Source organism: Bufo bufo, chromosome 4 (genome assembly GCF_905171765.1).
Source record: "Bufo bufo chromosome 4, aBufBuf1.1, whole genome shotgun sequence".
NCBI lineage: Eukaryota > Metazoa > Chordata > Amphibia > Anura > Bufonidae > Bufo > Bufo bufo.
The window spans coordinates 470,995,245-471,020,687 of NC_053392.1; the positions used below are offsets into that span (position 1 = coordinate 470,995,245).

Below are 25,443 nucleotides of genomic sequence, written 5' to 3' on the forward strand. Positions count from 1 at the left end.
TTTTTTACCCAAACATTTTTTTTTTATCAAAGACATGTAGAACAATAAATTTTGAGAAAAATTTATATATGGATGTCGTTTTTTTTGCAAAATTTTACAACTGAAAGTGAAAAATGTCATTTTTTTGCAAAAAAAATCGTTAAATTTTGATTAATAACAAAAAAAGTAAAAATGTCAGCAGCAATGAAATACCACCAAATGAAAGCTCTATTAGTGAGAAGAAAAGGAGGTAAAATTCATTTGGGTGGTAAGTTGCATGACTGAGCAGTAAACGGTGAAAGTAGTGTAGGTCAGAAGTGTAAAAAGTGGCCTGGGTGTTTAAGGTAGGGGGGCTGAAGTGGTTAAGAACAAAATGATTAGCTTGTAGGCAAAGGTGCATAAAAAAACCATAAAGCTGGCGAATACTTAGTAAAACGTTCTTACTAGAAATATATTCATCTCGTTTTAACGACTTGTGTAGTTTTCTACAGACAGTAAACATTACTTCTATAACGCTTTCGCTTTATTACAGCAGCCGTGTTGCATTACCCAAAGATCGCCGCACGGTGGCGCCAGTGTATGCCAACCGCTGCCAGTTGCCAACCACAAGATGACGGACCGTCATTGATGTGCGGGTTAGAGGTGAAAGTGCGTGTAGCCATGCTGCTCGGCGCCGCCCGGTGTGTTCTGTGCGGAGTTCGCACCTTTCCCAGAAACGTTTGGGGGAACGTCACTAATGTAATAAATAGGTGGTCCGTCCTGCGGCAGGGGATCCTGGGAAGCCGGGCGGTATCCGATAATGTCCGCTCTCCACTCCTAGAAGAGCTGATAAGGAGCGATGCGTGGAGCGGTTATCTCGGGCGCCTGGAGGAATGGGGGGCAGCGGGCGACGTGGTGGTGCCGGGCTCCGAGGGGAGTCGTGTGCCGGAGGTGAAGCGGGTGCTGCCTGTTCTGCGGGAACTGCGGAGCAAAGAGAGGGAAGTGCAGGAGCTACAGCAGCTGGCAGGTGGGTCCTCATCCTGGATGATAGGAACAGCCCTCCCCGGCAATGTGACCCGGCCCCCCGTAATGTTTCCCTGCCAGAGGCCCCCACCTGGAGGATAGGAACAGCCATCCCCGTAACGTGACCCGGCCAGACTGCCTCTTCCCCCCCCGTAACGGACCCGGCCAGACTGCCTCCTTCCCCCCCCCGTAACGGACCCGGCCAGACTGCCTCCTTCCCCCCCCGTAACGGACCCGGCCAGACTGCCTCTGCGCAGAGTGACGCATCTACGCGTCATCTCGCGAGACGCGAGATTTCCTGTGAAGGCGCGCTCGTTCACAGGATCTGAAGGTAAGAGAGTGGATCTCCAGCCTGCCAGCGGCGATCGTTCGCTGGCAGGCTGGAGATGCGATTTTTTTTAACCCCTAACAGGTATATTAGACGCTGTTTTGATAACAGCGTCTAATATACCTGCTACCTGGTCCTCTGGTGGTCCCTTTGCTTGGATCGACCACCAGAGGACACAGGCAGCTCTGTAATAAGTAGCACCAAACACTACACTACACCCCCCCCCCCTGTCACTTATTAACCCCTGATCACCCCATATAGACTCCCTGATCACCCCCCTGTCATTGATCACCCCCTGTAAGGCTGCATTCAGATGTCCGTATGTTTTTTACGGATACATGGATCGGATCCGCAAAACACATACGGACGTCTGAATGGAGCCTTACAGGGGGGTGATCAATGACAGGGGGATGATCACCCCATATAGACTCCCTGATCACCCCCCTGTAAGGCTCCATTCAGACATTTTTTTGGCCCAAGTTAGCGGAAATATTATTATTATTTTTTTTCTTACAAAGTCTCATATTCCACTAACTTGTGTCAAAAAATAAAATCTCACATGAACTCACCATACCCCTCACAGAATCCAAATGCGTAAAAATTTTTAGACATTTATATTCCAGACTTCTTCTCACGCTTTAGGGCCCCTAGAATGCCAGGGCAGTATAAATACCCCACATGTGACCCCATTTCGGAAAGAAGACACCCCAAGGTATTCGCTGAGGGGCATATTAAGTCCATGAAAGATTGAAATTTTTGTCCCAAGTTAGCGGAAAGGGAGACTTTGTGAGAAAAAACAAAAAAAAATCAATTTCCGCTAACTTGTGCCAAAAAAAAAAAAAAAAATTATGAACTCGCCATGCCCCTCATTGAATACCTTGGGGTGTCTTCTTTCCAAAATGGGGTCACATGTGGGGTATTTATACTGCCCTGGCATTTTAGGGGCCCTAAAGCGTGAGAAGAAGTCTGGGATCCAAATGTCTAAAAATGCCCTCCTAAAAGGAATTTGGGCCCCTTTGCGCATCTAGGCTGCAAAAAAGTGTCACACATCTGGTATCGCCGTACTCAGGAGAAGTTGGGCAATGTGTTTTGGGGTGTCATTTTACATATACCCATGCTGGGTGAGATAAATATCTTGGTCAAATGCCAACTTTGTATAAAAAAATGGGAAAAGTTGTCTTTTGCCTAGATATTTCTCTCACCCAGCATGGGTATATGTAAAATTAAACCCCAAAACACATTGCCCAACTTCTCCTGAGTACGGAGATACCACATGTGTGACACTTTTTTGCAGCCTAGGTGGGCAAAGGGGCCCACATTCCAAAGAGCACCTTTCGGATTTCACCGCCCATTTTTTACAGATTTTGATTTCAAACTACTTACCACACATTAGGGCCCCTAGAATGCCAGGGCAGTATAACTACCCCACAAGTGACCCCATTTTGGAAAGAAGACTCCCCAAGGTATTCCGTGAGAGGCATGGCGAGTTCCTAGAATTTTTTATTTTTTGTCACAAGTTAGCGGAAAATGATGATTTTTTTTTTTTTCTTACAAAGTCTCATATTCCACTAACTTGTGACAAAAAATAAAAACTTCCATGAACTCACTATGCCCATCAGCGAATACCTTGGGGTGTCTTCTTTCCAAAATGGGGTCATTTGTGGGGTGTTTGTACTGTCTGGCCATTGTAGAACCTCAGGAAACATGACAGGTGCTCAGAAAGTCAGAGCTGCTTCAAAAAGCGGAAATTCACATTTTTGTACCACAGTTTGTAAACGCTATAACTTTTACCCAAACCATTTTTTTTTTTTACCCAAACATTTTTTTTTTATCAAAGACATGTAGAACAATAAATTTAGAGAAAAATTTATATATGGATGTCTTTTTTTTGCAAAATTTTACAACTGAAAGTGAAAAATGTCATTTTTTTGCAAAAAAATCGTTAAATTTCGATTAATAACAAAAAAAGTAAAAATGTCAGCAGCAATAAAATACCACCAAATGAAAGCTCTATTAGTGAGAAGAAAAGGAGGTAAAATTCATTTGGGTGGTAAGTTGCATGACCGAGCAATAAACGGTGAAAGTAGTGTAGGTCAGAAGTGTAAAAAGTGGCCTGGTCATTAAGGGTGTTTAAGCACTGGGGGCTGAGGTGGTTAAACTCTGTGTTGATCACTTTTGAACCTCAAGAGATATTGCCCCCTGCAAACACATGAGACTGGATTCATTTTGCCGATGTGCTTGGCGTCCATCTTTGTACAGCGCTACAGAATATGTTGGTGCTTTATACACATATAAAATAATGACAGTAGGGCAGAGAAAAGAATGGACTCGTTCTTGGTGTGGACATTGAAGTGGATTCTGCGCAGAGAGGACTGTGTGTGAACGCGCCCTGAGGGGCGGAGGCCAGGGCCGGTGCACAGAAGATGGTCATCAAAGATATGATTTCACTCATTGTTCTTCTGCTTTCACTTCTTTCCAGAGGAAAATGAAGATCTGCAATCTCTGGCGACAACAGACATGGCTTCCTGTGAGGAGGAGATCATCCACCTGAAATACCAGGTGTAGTAGACGTAGAAACGTTTCGTGTGCGATTATCTACATATCAAGTTACCTATCAAGCACAACCCGAGTGCAAGTTGATCATGGAAACCAATCGGGTCTCTGCTTTAATTTTCCAAAGTGTCACTGAAAAGTGAGAGCTGGATTGTGATTGGTCGCCACGTCTTCACTTTTCTGTATCGCTAGTATCTGTTCACCTCCTGAATATTTGCAGTATATGGTGACTAGTGCGCTTTATTATCTCCTTTTTGGAATGGGGTAAGAAATGGACCCGTTTGTAATATGCTATTGAACTGTCCCACAGGTCGGTAGGGAATAGAGGACAATACATTTCTGGCATATCCACAGGGCAGGTGTGGGCCGCACCTCTGGTTGCTTAACCCTTTCTGTTACACCTATAGACTTTAGTGGAGATAACATGCACAAGAACAAATTTGAAGCGTTGCCCAGTCAGTTCCCCCATGTTCCAGTTCGCTGAGCTGGGACCTGCACTTCAGAGCTGAACCCGGACATCCCTCCATTTTCACCCAGGAAGCCCCCCTGACTTGAGCATCAGAGCAGTTCATGCTCTGATGCGCTCCCTTGCCCTGCGCTAGATCGCGCAGGGTACGGGCTCTTTTGTTTACAATAACACACTGCCAGGCGGAAGCAGGGCAAAGGCATTTTCAAGAGTCCCGGTGAGACACTGCAGACTGTCAGCTTTAATTTGAGGGTATTTACATCCAAATCAGGTGAGCGGTGCAGGAATTACAACAGTTTGCATATGTGCCTCCCACTTGATAAGGGACCAAAAGTAATGGGACAGAATAATAATCATAAGTCAAACTTTCACTTTCTAATACTTGGTCAATTACAGCCTGAAGTCTGGAACGCATAGACATCACCAGACGCTGGGTTTCATCCCTGGTGATGCTCTGCCAGGCCTCTACTGCAACTGTCTTCAGTTCCTGCTTGTTCTTGGGGCATTTTCCCTTTAGTTTTGTCTTCATCAAGTGAAATGCATGCTCAATCGGATTCAGGTCAGGTGATTGATTTGGCCATTGCAGGGCTCCAGATGGCGACCAAAATGGTCGCCAATGCGATTTAGAATTTACAAATGGCGACAAGACTTTTTAGTCTTGTCGCCATTTGCGACTAGACTCGCCGCCGCAGCTCTGCCGTTTAATACAGCGGCGGGGCACAGGAGCTGATAGTTCTCTCAGCAGCGCAGTGGAGAAGGAGTCTCTCCCTCCCCCCTGTGCTGCCACCCCCGCCGCGAATAAGAGGAGAAATGGGAGGAGAGGAGGGGCTGTGGCTACTGCGCCACCAATGAAGATAACTGACCTGTTAATACAAATACAGGAGGCGGGTGCCGGAATCAAATATCCGGCACCCGACCTCTATGACAGGGAGCTGCGATTAGCGGCAGTTAACCCTTCAGGTGCGGTACCTGAGGGGTTAACTGCCGCTGATCGCAGCTCTCTGTCATAGAGGTCGGGTGCTGGCTATTTGATTCCGTCACCCGCCTCCTGTATTTGTATTAACAGGTCAGTTATCTTCATTGGTGGCGCAGTGCTCCCCCCCCCCCCCCAACACCCCAGTATAATAAACATTGGTGGCGCAGTGGGCAGTGCCAATGAGGGTTAAAAAATAAATAAAAAAATTTAACTCTCCTCCTCCAATTGATCGTGTAGTTGCCAGTCTCCTGTTCTTTCTTCAGGACCTGTGGTGACGTCACTGAGCTCATCACATGGTCCATTACCATGGTGATGGATCATGTGATGAGCACAGTGATGTCACCACAGGTCCTTTCACAGGTCCTGAAGAAAGAACAGGAGACCGGCTGCTAGGCGATCAATTGGAGGAGGTGAGTTAATTATTATTATGTTTTTTAACCCTCATTGGCACTGCCCACTGCGCCTCCAATGTTTATTATACTGGGGGGGGCGCACTGCGCCACCAATGTTTATTATACTGGGGTGTATATAATGTTTATTATATTGACCTACTAAGCATTCTATATTAAAGAATGCTATTATTTTCCCTTATAACCACGTTATAAGGGAAAATAATACAGTGAATAGACTTTCATCCTAGCAACCATGCGTGAAAATCGCACCGCATCCGCACTTGCTTGCGGATGCTTGTGATTTTCACGCAGCCCCATTCACTTCTATGGGGCCTGCGTTGCGTGAAAAAAGAAACATAGAACATGCTGCGATTTTCACGCAACGCACAAGTGATGCATGAAAATCACTGCTCATGTGCACAGCCCCATAGAAGTGAATGGGTCCGGATTCAGTGCGGGTGCAATGCGTTCACCTCACGCATTGTACCCGCACAGAAATCTCTCCCATGTGAAAGGGGCCTAAGGGTGAATAGGACAAGGGTTCCAGCCCCTAAGGGGGCTAATATTAGGTAAAAAAAAAAACACAAACACTAAGGCCTCTTTCACACGGGCGTTGCGGAAAAATGTGCGGGTGCGTTGCGGGAACACCCGCGATTTTTCCGCGCCAGTGCAAAACATTGTAATGCGTTTTGCACTCGCGTGAGAAAAATCGCGCGTGTTTGGTACCCAAACCCGAACTTCTTCACAGAAGTTCGGGCTTGGGATCGGTGTTCTGTAAATAGTATTATTTTCCCTTATAACATGGTTATAAGGGAAAATAATAGCATTCTGAATACAGAATGCTTAGTAAAACAGGGCTGGAGGGGGTTAAAAAAAATAAAAAGTCATTTAACTCACCTTTATCCACTTGCTCGCGTAGCCGGCATCTCCGTCTGACTCTTTTACTGTATAGGACCTGTGGAGAGCGTTAACTATAGTTTAAGGACCTGGGATGACGTCACTATAGTCATCACATGGTACGTCACATGATCTTTTACCATGGTGAATCACCATGGTAAAAGATCATGTGACGTACCATGGGATGACCAGAGTGACGTCATCCCAGGTCCTTAAACTATAGTTAATGCTCTCCACAGGTCCTATACAGTAAAAGAGTCAGACGGAGATGCCGGCTACGCGAGCAAGTGGATAAAGGTGAGTTAAATGACTTTTTATTTTTTTTTAACCCCTCCAGCCCTGTTTTACTAAGCATTCTGTATTCAGAATGCTATTATTTTCCCTTATAACCATGTTATAAGGGAAAATAATAAGGTTCGGGTCTCCATCCCGATCGTCTCCTAGCAACCGTGCGTGAAAATCGCACCGCATCCGCACTTGCTTGCGGATGCTTGCGATTTTCACGCAACCCCATTCATTTCTATGGGGCCTGCGTTACGTGAAAAACGCACAAAGAGGAGCATGCTGCGATTTTCACGCAACGCAAAAGTGATGCGTGAAAATCACCGCTCGTGTGCACAGCCCCATAGAAATGAATGGGTCAGTATTCAGTGCGGGTGCAATGCGTTCACCTCCCGCATCGCATCCGCGCGGAATACTCGCTCGTGTGAAAGGGGCCTAAGGCTACTTTCACACTTGCGGCAGTGTGATCCGGCGGGCAGTTCCGGAACTGCCTGCCGGATCCGCCGATCTGGATGTGACTGAAAGCATTTGTGAGACTCATCCAGATGCGGATCCATCTCACAAATGCATTGCAAGAACAAATCCATCTCTCCGCTTGTCATGCGGACAGACTGATCCGTCTTTTATCTTTTTACAGGACGGATCCTGCATTCCGGTATTTTGAATGCCGGATCCGGCACTAATACATTCCTATGGGGAAAAATGCTGGATCGGACATTCAGGCAAGTCTTCAGTTTTTTTTTCCGCTGGAGATAAACAGTAGCATGCTACGGTTTTATCTTTTGCCTGATCAGTCAAAATGACTGAACTGAAGACATCCTGATGCATCCTGAACGGATTACTCTCTATTCAGAATGCATGGGGATATGCCTGATCAGTTCTTTTCCGGTATTGAGCCCCTATGATGGAACTCTATGCCGAAAAAACAAAAACGCTAGTGTGAAAGTACTCTAAAATATGAGGTTTAAATCCCTGCTTTCCCAATTTTACATATAAAATATATAAACAATAAATAAATAAACATATGACGTAGCGCTGCATCCGAAAAGTCCAAACTATTAAATTATTAAAAAATATCTCCTATGCGGTGAGCATTCGCCATTTTTTAGTCACCTTGTCACCCCAAAAAATAGGATAGGACTGTTCTATTATGGGCCGAACTTTCATAAAATGCAAAATGCACGCGGCTTTTTTTGGTCTGATCTGATTTTGATTCGGTTTCGATTTGGCGACTAAAAATTTAATTTGGCCCCTAAATTTTTTTAGTTCAGGAGCCAATGGCTACTAGGTATTTTTTTTAGTCTGGAGCACTGCATTGCATAACATTCCACTTCTTTCCCTTAAAAAACTCTTTGGTTGCTTTTGCAGTATGCTTTGGGTAATTGTCCATCTGCACTGTGAAGCGCCATCCAATGAGTTCTGAAGCATTTGGCCGAATATGAGCAGATAATATTGCCCGAAACACTTCAGAATTCATCCTGCTGCTTTAGTCAGCAGTCACATCATCAATAAATACAAGAGAACCAGTTCCATTGGCAGCCATACATGCCCACGCCATGACACTACCACCACCATGCTTCACTGATGAGGTGGTATGCTTAGGATCATGAGCAGTTCCTTTCCTTCTCCATACTCTTCTCTTCCCATCACTCTGGTACAAGTTGATCTTGGTCTCATCTGTCCATAGGATGTTGTTCCAGAACTGTGAAGGCTTTTTTAGATGTCGTTTGGCAAACTCTAATCTGGCCTTCCTGTTTTTGAGGCTCACCAATGGTTAACATCTTGTGGTGAACCCTCTGTATTCACTCTGGTGAAGTCTTCTCTTGATTGTTGGCTTTGACACACATACACCTACCTCCTGGAGAGTGTTCTTGATCTGGCCAACTGTTGTGAAGGGTGTTTTCTTCACCAGGGAAAGAATTATTCGGTCATCCACCACAGTTGTTTTCTGCAATCTTCTGGGTCTTTTGGTGTTGCTGAGCTCACCGGTTCATTCCTTCTTTTTAACAATGTTCAAAACAGTTGTTTTCGCCACGCCTAATGTTTTTTCTATCTCTCTGATGGGTTTGTTTCGTTTTTTCAGCCTAATGATGGCTTGCTTCACTGATGGTGACAGCGCTTTGGATCTCATCTTGAGAGTTGACAGCAACAGATTCCAAATGCAAACAGCACACTTGAAATGAACTCTGGACCTTTTATCTGCTTATTGTAATTGGGATAATGAGGGAATAACAAACACCTGGCCATGGAACAGCTGAGAAGCCAATTGTCCCATTACTTTTGGTTCCTTAACAAGTGGGAGGCACATATGCAAACTGTTGTAATTCCTGCACCGTTCACCTGATTTGGATGTAAATACCCTCAAATTAAAGCAGATAGTCTGCAGTTAAAGCACATCTTGTTCGTTTCATTTCAAACCCATTGTGGTGGTGTATAGAGCCAAAAATCTTAGAATTGTGTTGATGTCCCAATATTTATGGACCTGACTGTATTCTTTTTTTTTATCAAATTTATATTTTCTGATTTGTTGTTTTTTATTTTTTTTATCCTATTTTCTATGCAAGATTATGAAGGCGGCCATCTTGCCTAAGCTGCCTTTAACGGCATTTACAGCAGCCACATGGGCCACAGAGACAATAGACTGAATTGGGCTCATTTCTATGGGAGAGTCTTTAAGGTTACTTTCACACTTGCGTTAGGAGCGGATCCGTCTGGTGTCTGCACAGACGGATCCGCTCCTATAATGCAAACGCTTGCATCCGTTCAGAACGGATCCGTTTGCATAACTTTATTTCAGATCTGATTTTTCACTTCGGAAAACTCAGATCCGACAGTATATTCTAAACACAGAAGCATTCCCATGGTGATGGGGACGCTTCAAGTTAGAATATACTGAGAACTGTGTACATGACTGCCCCCTGCTGCAGACCCCCCCCCCCCCTCCTGTATTTAACTTATTGGTGGCCAGTGCGGCCCCCCTCCCTCCCCAGTATTAATTGTAACCAGTGCGGCCCCCCTCCCTCTATAGTCATCGGTGGCCAGTGCGGATTCCCAGTATTAAATATGACCAGTGCGGCCCCCTCCCTTTATATTCATTGGTGGCCGGCCAGTGCGGATTCCAAGTATTGTGACCAGTGCGGCCTCCCCTCTCCCCCCCCCCCCCCCCCCTAATTAAAATCTCCCGCCCCCCCCATCATTGGTGGCAGCGGAGAGTACCGATCGGAGTCCCAGTTTAAATCGCTGGGGCTCCGATCAGTTACCATGGCAGCCAAGACGCTATTGCAGTCTTGGCTGCCATGGTTACTTAGCAATAAATAGAAGCATTATACTTACCTGAAGAGCTGCGATGTCTGTGTCCGGCCGGGAGCTCCTCCTACTGGTAAGTGAAAGGTCTGTGCGGCGCATTGCCTATAGCACAGACCTGTCACTTAACCAGTAGGAGGAGCGCCCGGCCGGTCACAGACATCGCAGCTCTTCAGGCAAGTATAATGCTTCTATTTATTGCTAAGTAACCATGGCAGCCAAGACTGCAATAGCGTCTTGGCTGCCATGGTAACCGATCGGAGCCCCAGCGATTTAAACTGGGACTCCGATCGGTACTCTCCGCTGCCACCAATGATGGGGGTGGGTGATTTTAATTAGGGGGTAGTGATGGGAAGTTCGGATCTTTTAGGTGAATCGGTTCATTTGGATCAGCTCATTCAAATGAACCGATTCATGAATCGGATCTTCGGTTCACTTGGTGAGTCAGACTGCTGAGCTGACTCGCAAGTGCTAGCCCCGCCCCGCCCACCAACCAATCACCGACCAGAGCTGAGGGGGCGAGGCCAGCACAGCACACTGCAGCTCTGACTCAGTCCTCAGTAGTGCAGGGTCAGGGAGTCTAAATGAATCGAATGAGTCACAAGAATCTAATGATCCGACTCATTCAGAGACTCATTCGATTCAAGAGCCGTGAGTCACTAGAACAGGTTACACTGAGGCTGTCAGCTCTCGGCACAGCAGTGATAAGGAGCAGAGATAAGAGAAGGGACAGAGGACACAGAGTTTAGATTACAGGATGAATTAAATTAACCCTTTAGAATCAAATTGGCTTCTCAGGAGATATATATGTTAAAGGCATCTCATTCAGTAGCTATATAACTAAGGGTGGGTTCACATGAGATGCCTTTAACATATATATCTCCTGAGAAGCCAGTTTGATTCTAAAGGGTTAATTTAATTCATCCTGTAATCTAAACTCTGTGTCCTCTGTCCCTTCTCTTATCTCTCTGCTCCTTATCACTGCTGTGCCGAGAGCTGTCAGCCTCAGTGTAACCTGTTCTAGTGACTCACGGCTCTTGAATCGAATGAGTCTCTGACTGAGTCGGATCTTTAGATTCTTGTGAATCATTCGATTCCTTTAGACTCCCTGACCCTGCACTACTGAGGACTGAGTCAGAGCTGCAGTGTGCTGTGCTGGCCTCGCCCCCTCAGCTCTGGTCGGTGATTGGTTGGTGGGCGGGGAGGGGCGGGGCTGGCAGAAGCAGCTTCCACTCTAGGATCATATTACTGACTCCTCCCAGTCCCTCCCTCAGGCTCCTGCTGCCAGTGTGAGGTGGTGAGCTGAGCGTCTGCATTCATTGTCTGTCTGCTGTGACTGAGAAGAGCCGTTTCAAACGGATCGGATCATTCAAATGAATCGACTCCTCCGGTTCACTGAACTGAATCGATTCAAATGAACGATTCGTTCATGAACCGGACATCACTATTAGGGGGGGGGGGGGGGGGGGGAGAGGGGAGGCCGCACTGGTCACAATACTTGGAATCCGCACTGGCCACCAATGAATATAGAGGGAGGGGGAGGCCGCACTGGTCATATTTAATACTGGGGAGGGAGGGGGAGGCCGCACTGGTCATATTTAATACTGGGGAGGGAGGGGGAGGCCGCACTGGTCATATTTAATACTGGGGAGGGAGGGGGAGGCCGCACTGGTCATATTTAATACTGGGGAGGGAGGGGGAGGCCGCACTGGTCATATTTAATACTGGGGAGGGAGGGAGGGAGGGAGGGAGGGGGAGGCCGCACTGGTCATATTTAATACTGGGAATCCGCACTGGCCACCGATGAATATAGAGGGAGGGGGGCCGCACTGGTTACAATTAATACGAGGGAGGGGGGGGGCCGCACTGGCCACCAATAAGTTAAATACAGGAGAGGGGGGAGGTCTGCCCCCTGCTGCCTGGCAGCATCTGCCAGGCAGCAGGGGGCAGTCATGTACACAGTTCTCAGTATATTCTAACTTGAAGCGTCCCCATCACCATGGGAACGCCTCTGTGTTAGAATATACTGTCGGATGTGAGTTTCACGATGTAACTCAAATCCGATGGTATATTCTAACATAGAGGCATTCCCATGGTGATGGGGACGCTTCAAGTTAAAATATACCATCGGATTGGAGAAAACTCTGATCTGATGGTATATTAATAGGGACTCCTGACTTTACATTGAAAGTCAATGGGGGACGGATCCGTTTGAAATTGCACCATATTGTGTCAACGTCAAACGGATCCGTCCCCATTGACTTGTATTGTAAGTCTGGACGGATCCGTTTGGCTCCGCATGGCCAGGCGGACACCAAAACGCTGCAAGCTGCTTTTGGGTGTCCGCCTGCGGAGCGGAGGCCAAACGGTGCCAAACTGATGCATTCTGAGCGGATCCGCATCCACTCAGAATGCATTGGGGCAGTACGGATCTGTTCGGGGCCGCTTGTGAGAGCCTTCAAACGGAACTCGCAAGCGGAGCCCCGAACGCTAGTGTGAAAGTAGCCTTAAAGGGGTTGTATGATTTAATTTTTTTTTTTTTTTTTTTTTTCTTATTGACTTATACTCAGGATAGGTCATCAATATCATTGGTGGGGAGCCATCTCCTGGTAAACACGCTGATTAGCTACTTGAAGAGAAAGCGGTGCTCGTTCGAGAGTTGCCTTCTCTTCATTGTTTACCTGCTCACCGTCGCAACCGCAGTGGTGAGCAGGTGTAATTACACCTAAGCCATCCCTTTCACTTCAATGGGACAGTTCTTCCTATTTAACCACCTCCGGACCGCTGTACGCACAGACGCGTCCTGGAGGGGGTTGTTTCATTCCGAGTGGACGCGCCGGCGCGTCTTCTCGCGAGACGCGAGATTTCGGTCTCAGCCGGCCCGCGCATGCGCATCGCGGGCCGGCAAAAGTTCGAGGAGAGTTGCATCAGCAACCTGCCAGCCAATGATCGTCGCTGGCAGGTTGCTGATTTTTAAAAAATCGAATCACAAGCCAGATAACAGATCATATTAGTAAATATGATCTGTTATATGGCTTCTCTGCTCCTCTGCTGGTCCTTTTCGTCGGTTGGATCCAGCAGAGAAGCAGACATCACTGTGAGTACACACAAAACACTGCCCTTAGCCCCTGATCACCATCCATCACCCCCATCATCCAAATTAACCCCTTGATCGCCCCCTGTCAATCACTTAGTGAAAGACAAAAAGTGATCAGTGTAAACTGACACTTTTTTTTTTCACTAGTATTGGCTGTTAGGTTTTAGGGATAGTTTAGGCCCCTTGGTTAGGTAGTTAGCGTCAGTTAGCGCCCAGCCCACCGCACCGCAGTCACTTTTATTCGCTGATTAGCGTATCGCTAATCAGCATTTGTACTTTTATAGTATCTGTAAGTGATCAAAACTGATCACGGTCAGATCTATAATAGTATTAGTGTCACTTTAGTTTGCCCTCCACCCAAAACGCAGTGTTTGCCCGATCAGGCCTGATCGATCGCCCACACGTGCGTTCACCCACGCCCGCCCCACCGCAGTGACAAAAAATTATTATTTTTTGATCACTGCACATTCACTTTACACGCACTGCGGCGATAAAAAAATCTGTTTTGATATTTTTTATCAACCGCAGCGGCCTCCGGTACTTCGCTAGCCTCCCCTTTGTAAGACAGGTTTGCTTTTTTTCTTGGGTAGTCTCAGGGAATACCCCTAAATTTAGTAGTCCAAAATGTCAAACAGGGGGTATTCTTCTGAAGAGGCCTACAGGATTCTGACCCAGTCGGATGAGGAGTGGGAACCCTTATCTGACGAATCTAGCGGGTCAGAATATGAACCTGTGGAAAGCAGTGGCTCTCTGACCCAAAGTTCGGACGAGGAGGTGGAGGTCCCTGATAGCACCAGGCGTACCCGGCCCCGTGTCGCTAGACCACAGGTTACGCAGGATCCGCTTCAAGAGCAGCAGAGTGGGGCTGTCGCTGCCGGATCACGTGGTGAGGCATACACCAGCAGCGCAGCCCTTCCTGGACCTAGTACCAGCACTGCCGTACAACCTGGTGAAGTAGCGAGCACCAGAAGGGCAGTTGAAGCTGGTACGGTGGCACGTGCAGTAGTTACCCCGTCGCAGCCACCGCGCAGACAGGCCCGTAGACCCCCTAGAGTCCCTGAGGTGCTGGCAAACCCTGATTGGCAGTCACCAACTTCAGCCGCACCTGTAGTTCCCCCTTTCACCGCCCAGTCTGGAGTTCGGGTTGAGACGGCTCAAATCGGTTCGGCCCTGGGATTTTTTGAGCTGTTCTTGACTGCGGAGCTCTTGGACTTAGTCGTGGCAGAAACAAATCGGTATGCCACACAATTTATAACCGCAAACCCGGAAAGCTATTATGCCCAGCCTTTCCGGTGGAAACCAGTCCAAGTTTCCGAACTTAAAATTTTTCTGGGGCTTCTCCTCAACATGGGCCTGACAAAAAAGCATGAATTGCGGTCATATTGGTCCACGAACCCAATTCATCACATGCCCATGTTCTCTGCTGCTATGTCCAGGACACGATTTGAGACCATCCTGCGTTTTCTGCATTTTAGCGACAACACCACCTCCCGTCCCAGAGGCCACCCAGCTTTTGACCGGCTCCACAAAATTCGGCCCCTCATAGACCATTTCAACCAGAAATTTGCAGATTTGTATACCCCTGAGCAAAACATCTGCGTAGACGAGTCCCTAATACATTTTACCGGGCGCCTTGGCTTCAAACAATACATCCCAAGCAAGCGTGCCCGGTATGGGGTCAAATTGTATAAGCTCTGTGAAAGGGCCACAGGCTATACCCACAAATTTCGGATCTATGAGGGAAAAGATCAGACCCTGGAGCCGGTCGGTTGCCCTGACTACCTGGGGAGCAGTGGGAAGACAGTCTGGGACTTGGTGTCACCCTTATTCGGCAAGGGGTACCATCTTTATGTGGACAATTTTTACACAAGTGTGGCCCTCTTTAGGCATTTGTTTCTAGAACGGATTTGCGCCTGTGGCACCGCGCGAACTAGTCGCGTGGGCTTCCCCCAATGGCTTGTAACCACCCGTCTTGCAAGGGGGGAGAGGGCTGCCTTGTGTAACGAAGAACTGCTCGCGGTGAAATGGAGAGACAAGCGTGACGTTTACATGCTCTCCTCCATTCACGCAGACACGACAATCCAAATTGAAAGGGCAACCCGTGTCATTGAAAAGCCCCTCTCAGTCCACGACTATAATGCGCTCATGGGAGGGGTGGACTTCAATGACCAGATGTTGGCTCCCTATTTAGTTTCCCGCAGAACCAGACGCTGGTATAAGAAGGTGTCTGTATATTTAATTCAATTGGCTCTGTATAATAGTTTTGTTCTCTACAGTAAGGCTGGGAGAACAGGATCCTTCCTCAAATTCCAGGAAGAGATCATCGCGAACCTCCTTTACCCAGGAGGTTCCGTGGCCCCATCCACCAGTGTAGTTAGCCGTCTACACGAGCGACATTTCCCCAGTGTCGTTGCTGGTACCTCAACCCAACCGCCACCCCGAAAAAAATGTTGTGTCTGTAGCAGGAGTGGAATAAGGCGTGACACCCGCTATTTCTGTCCTGACTGCCCTGACCACCCTGCCCTATGCTTAGGTGAGTGTTTCCGGAAGTACCACACACAGGTACACCTAGCATAGGGATTGCATCTCACAGGACAGGCACACAGGGCTATTAGGGCCCATTCACTCACAGCTGCTGCAAACCTCTCCTTTCACCTGGGATAAAGTGCATAACGTACTTCGCCACATCTTTGGGCGATTTGCGCTTTGCACATTGTCCCATGGGGAAGGAGAGGTTTGTTCTATAAAGGTAAAAAAAACTAAACAAAAAAAAAATTACCGGTAAGTAAAAAAGTTAAAAAAGTTAAAAAAAAGTTAATATGTTCTGTTCTAAAGTTAATAAAGTTATTGCTTTGCGGCCTGGTTTTTTCTTTTTTTTTTTTACCTTTCAGGTGGACCAACCGATCGACTAGCTGCAGCACTGATGTGCATTCGGACAGAAGCATTGCGCTGCTGTCAGATTACACGCAAGTCGGTGTATGCGGCGCTGCAAGACGAGATTTCTCCTCTGCAGTAAAAGATACGTTTGCCGAGGCATATGAGCTGAGGAGGTGGCGGTGTTCATATACTTTGGCAAACACTTTGTATATATAAAAAAAAAAATCCCGGCAATGATTTATTCATCCACATCGATTGATGTGAATGGAGAAATCGGGTTTGCCAGGGCATACGAGCTAAGTGGGCATGGATGTTGGGCGGAGCTCCTATGTCCTGGCAGACGCCTTTCCCCTCCTTTTTTTTTTTTTTGGCAGAGATTTTTTCATCCACATTGATTGATGCGAATGAAGAAATCTGTGCCGTTCATTTTTTTCTTTCAGCCCAGCGGCTGAACGGAAAAAAAAATCTCATTACCTGTATGCTCAATATAAGGAGAATAGCAGAAACTCCTAATGCTGGGCATACATGTAATGATTGCGGAGACCCTCAAATGCCAGGGCAGTACAAACACCCCACAAATAACACCATTTTGGAAAGAAGACACCCCAAGGTATTCGCTGAGGGGCATATTGAGTCCATGAAAGATTGAAATTTTTGTCCCAAGTTAGCGGAAAGGGAGACTTTGTGAGAAAAAAAATAAAAAAAATCAATTTCCGCTAACTTGTGCCAAAATTTTTTTTTTTCTATGAACTCGCCATGCCCCTCATTGAATACCTTGGGGTGTCTTCTTTCCAAAATGGGGTCACATGTGGGGTATTTATACTGCCCTGGCATTTTAGGGGCCCCAAAGCGTGAGAAGAAGTCTGGTATCCAAATGTCTAAAAATGCCCTCCTAAAAGGAATTTGGGCCCCTTTGCCCACCTAGGCTGCAAAAAAGTGTCACACATCTGGTATCTCCGTATTCAGTAGAAGTTGGTGAATGTGTTTTGGGGTGTCATTTTACATATACCCATGCTGGGTGAGATAAATATCTTGGTCAAATGCCAACTTTGTATAAAAAAAATGGGAAAAGTTGTCTTTTGCCAAGATATTTCTCTCACCCAGCATGGGTATATGTAAAATGACACCCCAAAACACATTCCCCAACTTCTCCCGAGTACGGCGATACCAGATGTGTGACACTTTTTTGCAGCCTAGGTGGGCAAAGGGGCCCACATTCCAAAGAGCACCTTTCGGATTTCACAGGTCATTTACCTACTTACCACACATTAGGGCCCCTGGAAAATGCCAGGGCAGTATAACTACCCCACAAGTGACCCTATTTTGTAAAGAAGACACCCCAAGGTATTCCGTGAGGGGCATGGCGAGTTCCTAGAATTTTTTATTTTTTGTCACAAGTTAGTGGAAAATGATGATTTTTTTTTTTTTTTTTTTTTTTTTTACATACAAAGTCTCATATTCCACTAACTTGTGACAAAAAATAAAAACTTCCATGAACTCACTATGCCCATCAGCGAATACCTTGGGGTCTCTTCTTTCCAAAATGGGGTCACTTGTGGGGTAGTTATACTGCCCTGGCATTCTAGGGGCCCAAATGTGTGGTAAGGAGTTTGAAATCAAATTCTGTAAAAAATGACGAGTGAAATCCGAAAGGTGCTCTTTGGAATATGGGCCCCTTTGCCCACCTAGGCTGCAAAAAAGTGTCACACATCTGGTATCTCCGTACTCAGGAGAAGGTGGGGAATGTGTTTTGGGGTGTCATTTTATATATACCCATGCTGGGTGAGAGAAATATCTTGGCAAAAGACAACTTTTCCCATTTTTTTATACAAAGTTGTCATTTGACCAAGATATTTATCTCACCCAGCATGGGTATATGTAAAAAGACACCCCAAAACACATTCCTCAACTTCTCCTGAGTACGGAGATACCAGATGTGTGACACTTTTTTGCAGCCTAGGTGGGCAAAGGGGCCCACATTCCAAAGAGCACCTTTCGGATTTCACAGGTCATTTACCTACTTACCACACATTAGGGCCCCTGGAAAATGCCAGGGCAGTATAACTACCCCACAAGTGACCCTATTTTGTAAAGAAGACACCCCAAGGTATTCCGTGAGGGGCATGGCGAGTTCCTAGAATTTTTTATTTTTTGTCACAAGTTAGTGGAAAATGATGATTTTTTTTTTTTTTTTTTTTTTTTTACATACAAAGTCTCATATTCCACTAACTTGTGACAAAAAATAAAAACTTCCATGAACTCACTATGCCCATCAGCGAATACCTTGGGGTCTCTTCTTTCCAAAATGGGGTCACTTGTGGGGTAGTTATACTGCCCTGGCATTCTAGGGGCCCAAATGTGTGGTAAGGAGTTTGAAATCAAATTCAGTAAAAAATGACGAGTGAAATCCGAAAGGTGCTCTTTGGAATATGGGCCCCTTTGCCCACCTAGGCTGCAAAAAAGTGTCACACATCTGGTATCTCCGTACTCAGGAGAAGGTGGGGAATGTGTTTTGGGGTGTCATTTTATATATACCCATGCTGGGTGAGAGAAATATCTTGGCAAAAGACAACTTTTCCCATTTTTTTATACAAAGTTGTCATTTGACCAAGATATTTATCTCACCCAGCATGGGTATATGTAAAAAGACACCCCAAAACACATTCCTCAACTTCTCCTGAGTACGGGGATACCAGATGTGTGACACTTTTTTGCAGCCTAGGTGGGCAAAGGGGCCCATATTCCAAAGAGCACCTTTAGGATTTCACAGGTCATTTTTCACTGAATTTGATTTCAAACTCCTTACCACACATTTGGGCCCCTAGAATGCCAGGGCAGTATAACTACCCCACAAGTGACCCCATTTTGGAAAGAAGAGACCCCAAGGTATTCGCTGATGGGCATAGTGAGTTCATAGAACTTTTTATTTTTTGTCACAAGTTAGTGGAATATGAGACTTTGTAAGAAAAAAAAAAAAAAAATCATCATTTTCCGCTAACTTGTGACAAAAAATAAAAAGTTCTATGAACTCACTATGCCCATCAGCGAATACCTTAGGGTGTGTACTTTCAGAAATGGGGTCATTTGTGGGGTGTTTGTACTGTCTGGGCATTGTAGAACCTCAGGAAACATGACAGGTGCTCAGAAAGTCAGAGCTGCTTCAAAAAGCGGAAATTCACATTTTTGTACCATAGTTTGTAAACGCTATAACTTTTACCCAAACCATTTTTTTTCTACCCAAACATTTTTTTTTTATCAAAGACATGTAGAACTATAAATTTAGAGCAAAATTTCTATATGGATGTCGTTTTTTTTGCAAAATTTTACAACTGAAAGTGAAAAATGTCATTTTTTTGCAAAAAAATCGTAAAATTTCGATTAATAACAAAAAAAGTAAAAATGTCAGCAGCAATGAAATACCACCAAATGAAAGCTCTATTAGTGAGAAGAAAAGGAGGTAAAATTCATTTGGGTGGTAAGTTGCATGACCGAGCAATAAACGGTGAAAGTAGTGTAGGTCAGAAGTGTAAAAAGTGGCCTGGTCTTTCAGGGTGTTTAAGCACTGGGGGCTGAGGTGGTTAAAGGGCTTCTGTCACCCCCAAAACACACTTTTTTTTTTTTGGGCTTGTTAAAATCCTTATTTAACGACTATTCCCTATATAGGGCTCTTACCTTGTTCTGTGGCTTCTTTTCCTTAAAAATCGATCTTTTAAAATATGCAAATCAATTCACTACCAGCAAGTAGGGCGTCTACTTGCTGGTAGCCGCCGCAAAAAACCGCCCCCTCCTCCTGTTGATTGACAGGGCCAGCGAGCGCTCTCCTCCTCCGGCTGGCCCTGTCAGCATTTCAAATCCCGCGCCTGTCTTCATTCGACGCAGGCCCCCTCCTCAGCACTTCCTCAGTGCGCCTGCGCCGATGACGTCTTCTCTTTCGGTGACGTCATCGGTGCAGGCGCACTGAGGGAGTGCTGAAGAGGCGAGCCTCCTTCTCTCAGAGCGCCTGCGCCGTATGAAGACAGGCGCGGGATTTGAAATGCTGACAGGGCTGGCCGGAGGAGGAGATCACGGCTGGCCCTGTCAATCAACAGGAGGAGGGGGCGGTTTTTTGCGGCGGCTACCAGCAAGTAGACGCCCTACTTGCTGGTAGTGAAGTGATTTGCATATTTTAAAAGAATGATTTTCTAAGGAAAAGAAGCCACAGACCAAGGTAAGAGCCCTATATAGGGAATAGTTGTTAAATAGGGATTTTAACAAGCCCAAAAAAAATGTGTTTTGGGGGTGACCGAAGCCCTTTAAGTGAATACTACAGAACCGCCCCATAGAAGTGAATAGGACGGCATCGTTGTAATTACACCTGCTTACGACTGCGAACAGGTAAACAGTGAAGAGATGGCAGAGCTCGTACAAACGTGGCCTTCTCTTCAAAGAGCTGATCGGCCAGGGGGCTGACTCCCAGCATCTGATCCAATGATCAGGGATCTGATATTGATGACCTATCCTGAGGACAGCCCCTTTTTAAGAGGTTTTCTGGGATTCTGATATTGATGACCTCAGGACAGGTCATCAATATTACATTGGCAGGGGTCCAACAACCGGGATTCCCACTGATCAGCTGTTTGAGGAGGCCGCAGCATGGACATCAGCCGCCTCACAGGTTACCAAGCACAGCACCGTTCACTGGATAGTGGCTGTGCTTGGTATTGCAGCTCAGCCGCATTCACTTCAATGAAACAGAACTGTGCCTAGGCCACGTGACCAATGAACGATACATCACTTGCCTTGGAAGAGGCCACGGTGCTCACCACAGCCACGCAGCCTCTTCAAACAGCTGATTGACGGTGGTGCTGGGAGTCAGACCCCCACCAATCAGATACTGATGTCCTACCCGCTGACTATTTACCACATCTTTTGTCGCTCGCTATAGTCTGCCAGTTTACTATAACGCCACATGTAAACGCGTGTTCTTACACCATCACTCGGATTATATGGTAGATCTGACATTTCTTAATGATTTGCATTGTACAGGTGGCTTGGCTGTTAATTTCCAAAGACGAAGCTGACGACTGTAATCTTATATTAGAGGTGACCGCTGGTGTCGGAGGACAAGAGGCCATGCTCTTCACTGCTGAAATATTTGATATGTATCAGCGTTATGCCGCCTATAAAAACTGGAGCTTTGACATACTGGAATATTTTCACAGTGACTTAGGTGAATAATGCAGCAAAATATTTTTATCGCCACCTAGTGGATGTATTGTCATGTACCTTGGTCATGCCTATCAATATTGTCTGTATTTCAGGAGGAGTGCGTCATGCAACAGCAAGTATGGGTGGTTCTGATGCTTATAAACACTTGAAATATGAGGGTGGTGTGCACAGAGTTCAGAGAGTCCCCAGGACTGAGAAACAAGGACGGATTCATACAAGTACTATGACTGTAGCTATTCTGCCACAACCAAGTGAGGTGAGGGTTGTGCTTCAAAAATGGAGTTCACAGAAAGTAAAAAATTGGTAATTCACTGTTATCTGCCTTTCCTGTTTAAAGAGGACCTATCACCACTCCTGACATGCCTGTTGTAATAGCTTCATGCATTCCCCATGTAATAACAATTCTAGAGCATCTAGTCCTATGGCTCCATGTTGTGCCATTCCTTTATTATTTCTACTAGAAGTTATGAATGAATTGCTAGCAGTCTGCAGTAAGGTTACAGAGGGGAGGTAACAAGTTTGGGGGGGGGGGGTCGTGGGTGTCCCTGCACAGTCTGAAAATAGAGGCACTGATTGGATAGTGAGTCTGTGCAGGTACACCCCCCCCCCCCCCCCCCCCCCCAACTGGTTACCACCGCTCTGTACCCTTACTGCAGACTTCTGCAGTAAGGGTACAGGTGTTATCTGAAAAATTACATATATATACATTAAGGTTGTTAATCTATGATAAAAAAATGTAATAGATGTCCTTTAAACTGCATCCTGAAATAATAAAAAAAAAATCATATTGACTTGTTCCCAGCCGCTCCAGTCTTCCGCCCTGCCTCTACTGTGTTTATATCTGGCTGCTGCATGGTCACATGCTCCACTGCATCCAATGACAGGCTTCAGCGTTGATGTGCTGCTTGTGGCCACTCTACCGCTGAAGCCAGTTATTGGCTGCAGCAGAGCATGTGACCATGCAGCGCCGGCTGTAAACCCTCTGGGGACCAGAACATGGATGACCGGAGCGGCGGCGAGCAGGTCAATATGAATTTTTTTATTTCAGTCGAGGGCATTACTTAAAAAGTACTTATTACCATTCACATCCCCACCTATCCCTTGGTTGAACTTGATGGACTTATGTCTTTTTTTTTTTCCAACCGTATTAACTATGAACCAGAAAACCCCTTTAACCGCCTCACGTCCGCCCATAGGATATAAACGTCCTATGGGTGGACGTCTATTTCTGACAGCACGTTTTAGAACGTCCTGTCAGAAATAGCAGCTGCACGCTAATCGTGCAGCTGCTGATCGGGTTGCCCGCTGTCAGTGACAGCAGGGCAACCCAGAGAGGAGGCAGGGACAGTGCCCAGGTGTCCCTGCCTTCACGATCGCTGCAGACACAGCGCTCACCGAGCGCTGTGTCTGCAGAGAAGGAAGCGCTGTGCGCTTCCTGTTCCGGCCCGGCGGTCATGTGACCGACGGGACCGGAGAGTGCAGGGGCTGTGTGAGGTCTCTCACAGACCTCGATCAGCCCTGCTGTGAGGCTGTACAGCGCTGGATTGCTGCTGTACAGCCTCTATAGGGGTGCATTTCTTCTGTAACTGGGGCTACTATGTCAGCCCCAGTTACAGGAGAAATCAACTGTGAAAAAAAAAAGAAAAAGTGAAGCAAATGTCCCCCAGAGGTCTTGTATGACCTTATGGGGGACGAAAAGTGTAAAAAAAAAATAAAAAAAATAAAGGGTTGAAAAAATAAAATAAAATAAAGTTTCACATGTAAAAAAAAAAAAGTTCCCAAGTAAGGAATAAAAAAAAAAAATTAAAAATAGAAAAAATAAAATAAAATAGACATATTAGGTATCGCCGCGTCCGTAAAAACCAGCTCTATAAAAGTATCACATGACCTAACCCCTCGGGTGAACACCGTAAAAAAAAAAAAAAAAAACCTGTCAAAACAAGCAATTTTTGGCACCTTGCATCACAAAAGGTGCAACACCAAGTGATCAAAAACGCGTATGTCCCACAAAATAGTACCAATAAAACCGTCACCTCATCCCGCAAAAAATGAGCCCCTACATAAGAAAATCTCTTAAAAAATAAAAAAACTATAGCTCTTAGAACATGGAGACACTAAAACATCATCATTTTTTTGGTTTCAAAAATGCTATTATTGTGTTAAAGTGAAACAAATAAAAAAAAGTATACATATTAGGTATTGCCGCGTCCATAAAAACCAGCTCTATAAAAATATCAGATGACCTAACCCCTCGGGTGAACACCGTAAAAATAAAAAAATAAAAACTGTGTCAAAACAAGCAATTTTTGTCACCTTGCATCACAAAAGGTGCAACACCAAGTGATCAAAAACGCGTATGTCCCACAAAATAGTACCAATAAAACAGTCACCTCATCCCGCAAAAAATGAGCCCCTACATAAGAAAATCTCTCAAAAAATAAAAAAACTATAGCTCTCAGAACATGGACACATTAAAACATAATTTTTTTGTTTCAAAAATGCTATTGTGTAAAACTTTAATAAATGAGAAAAAGTATACATATTAGGTATCGCCACGTCCGTAACAATCTGCTCTATAAAAATGTCACTTGACTGAACCCCTCAGGTGAACGCTGTAAAAATAAATAAATAGAAACTGTGCTAAAACAACCAATTTTTTGGTCACCTTGCCCCATAAAGTGTTATAATGAATGATCAAAAAATCATATGTACCCAAAAATAGTACTAATAAAACTGGCACCTTATCCCCTAGTTTCCAAAATGGGGTCACTTCTTGGGAGTTTCTACTGTAAGGGTGCATCAGGGGGCTTCAAATGGGACATGGCATCTAAAAACCATGTGGAGTTCCTTTTCTTCTGCGCCCTGCCGTGTGCCCATACAGCAGTTTATGACCACATGTGGGGTGTTTCTGTAAACCGCAGAATCTGGGTAATAAATATTGAGTTTTGTTTGGCTGTTAACCATCGATGTGTTAAAGAAAAAAATTGATTAAAATGGAAAATCTGCCAAAAAAGTGAAATTTAAAAATTTGATCTCCATTTTCCTTTAATTCTTGTGGAACGCCTAAAGGGTTAACAAAGTTTGTAAAATCGGTTTTGAATACCTTGAGGGGTGTAGTTTCTACAATGGGGTCATTTATGGGGGTATCCACTATGTAGGCCCCACAAAGTGACTTCAGACCTGAACTGGTCCTTATAAAGTGGATTTTGGCAATTTTCTTAAAAATTTGAAGAATTCCTTCTAAACTTCTAAGCCTTCTAACGTCCTAAAAAAATAAAATGACATTTCCAAAATGATGCCAACATAAAGTAGACATATGGGGAATGTTAAATAATAAATATTTTATGAGGTATCACTTTCTGTTTTAAAAGCAGAGAAATTGAAATTTAGAAAATTGAGAATTTTTCAAATTTTTGGGTAAATTTGGGATTTTTTCATAAATAAAGGTGAAATATTTTGACTCAAATTTATGACTATCATGAAGTACAATGTGTCACGAGAAAACAATCTCTGAATGACTTGGATAAATAAAGGCGTTCCAAAGTTATTACCACATAAAGTGAGATATGTCAGTTTTGAAAAATTTGGCCTGGTCAGGAAGGGGACAAAGGGCCCAGATGGGAAGTGGTTAAAGTAAATGTTTGCTTTCAGTCAGTTCTATCTGTAATGTGCTGCTTTTGAATAGGTGGAATCTTGTCAATCAGCAGACAATATATATTCCTGTTTACAAGGGTCTCCCCAGGATTTAATGTCATCAATGTCAGATTGGCAGTGGACAGACACCCCGCACCTCCACTGCTCAGCTTTTCAGGAGTATCTCCGACCCCAAACTACACAGCTTCATCCATTGTGCAGTGGATGGAGCCAGTTAATGCAGTGTCGCTCCCATTGAAGTGAATGGCAGTAGCACTGCAGTAACTAGCTCCATCCACTACACTGCGGTTGGAGCTGTACAGTTCTGGAGCCTACTTGCGGTGCCAGATCTACCCCGAAACCACTGATTGGGAACTCCACCAATCTGAGATTGATGACCTCTCCTAGGGCGAGGTCATCAGTTTTTGCATCCTAGAGAACACATTAGAT

At 45.4% G+C, this 25,443-nt stretch overlaps 1 protein-coding gene across 3 annotated transcripts in view; it reads left to right on the forward strand.

Annotated features, from left to right (window-relative positions):
- The first annotated feature begins 593 nt into the window (after nt 1–593).
- MTRF1L (mitochondrial translation release factor 1 like) overlaps nt 594–25,443 on the forward strand; it is a 103,464-nt gene continuing 78,614 nt past the window's right edge. For all 3 annotated transcript variants that reach the window (XR_005778468.1, XM_040429491.1, XM_040429487.1), the window contains exons 1-4: nt 594–985; nt 3,789–3,868; nt 21,178–21,361; nt 21,453–21,616. Coding sequence is in view for 2 of the 3 variants with exons in the window: in XM_040429491.1 (XP_040285425.1) it covers nt 607–985; nt 3,789–3,868; nt 21,178–21,361; nt 21,453–21,616 (807 nt within the window). In the remaining variant the exon portion in view is untranslated. The remainder of the gene's footprint in view (nt 986–3,788; nt 3,869–21,177; nt 21,362–21,452; nt 21,617–25,443) is intronic.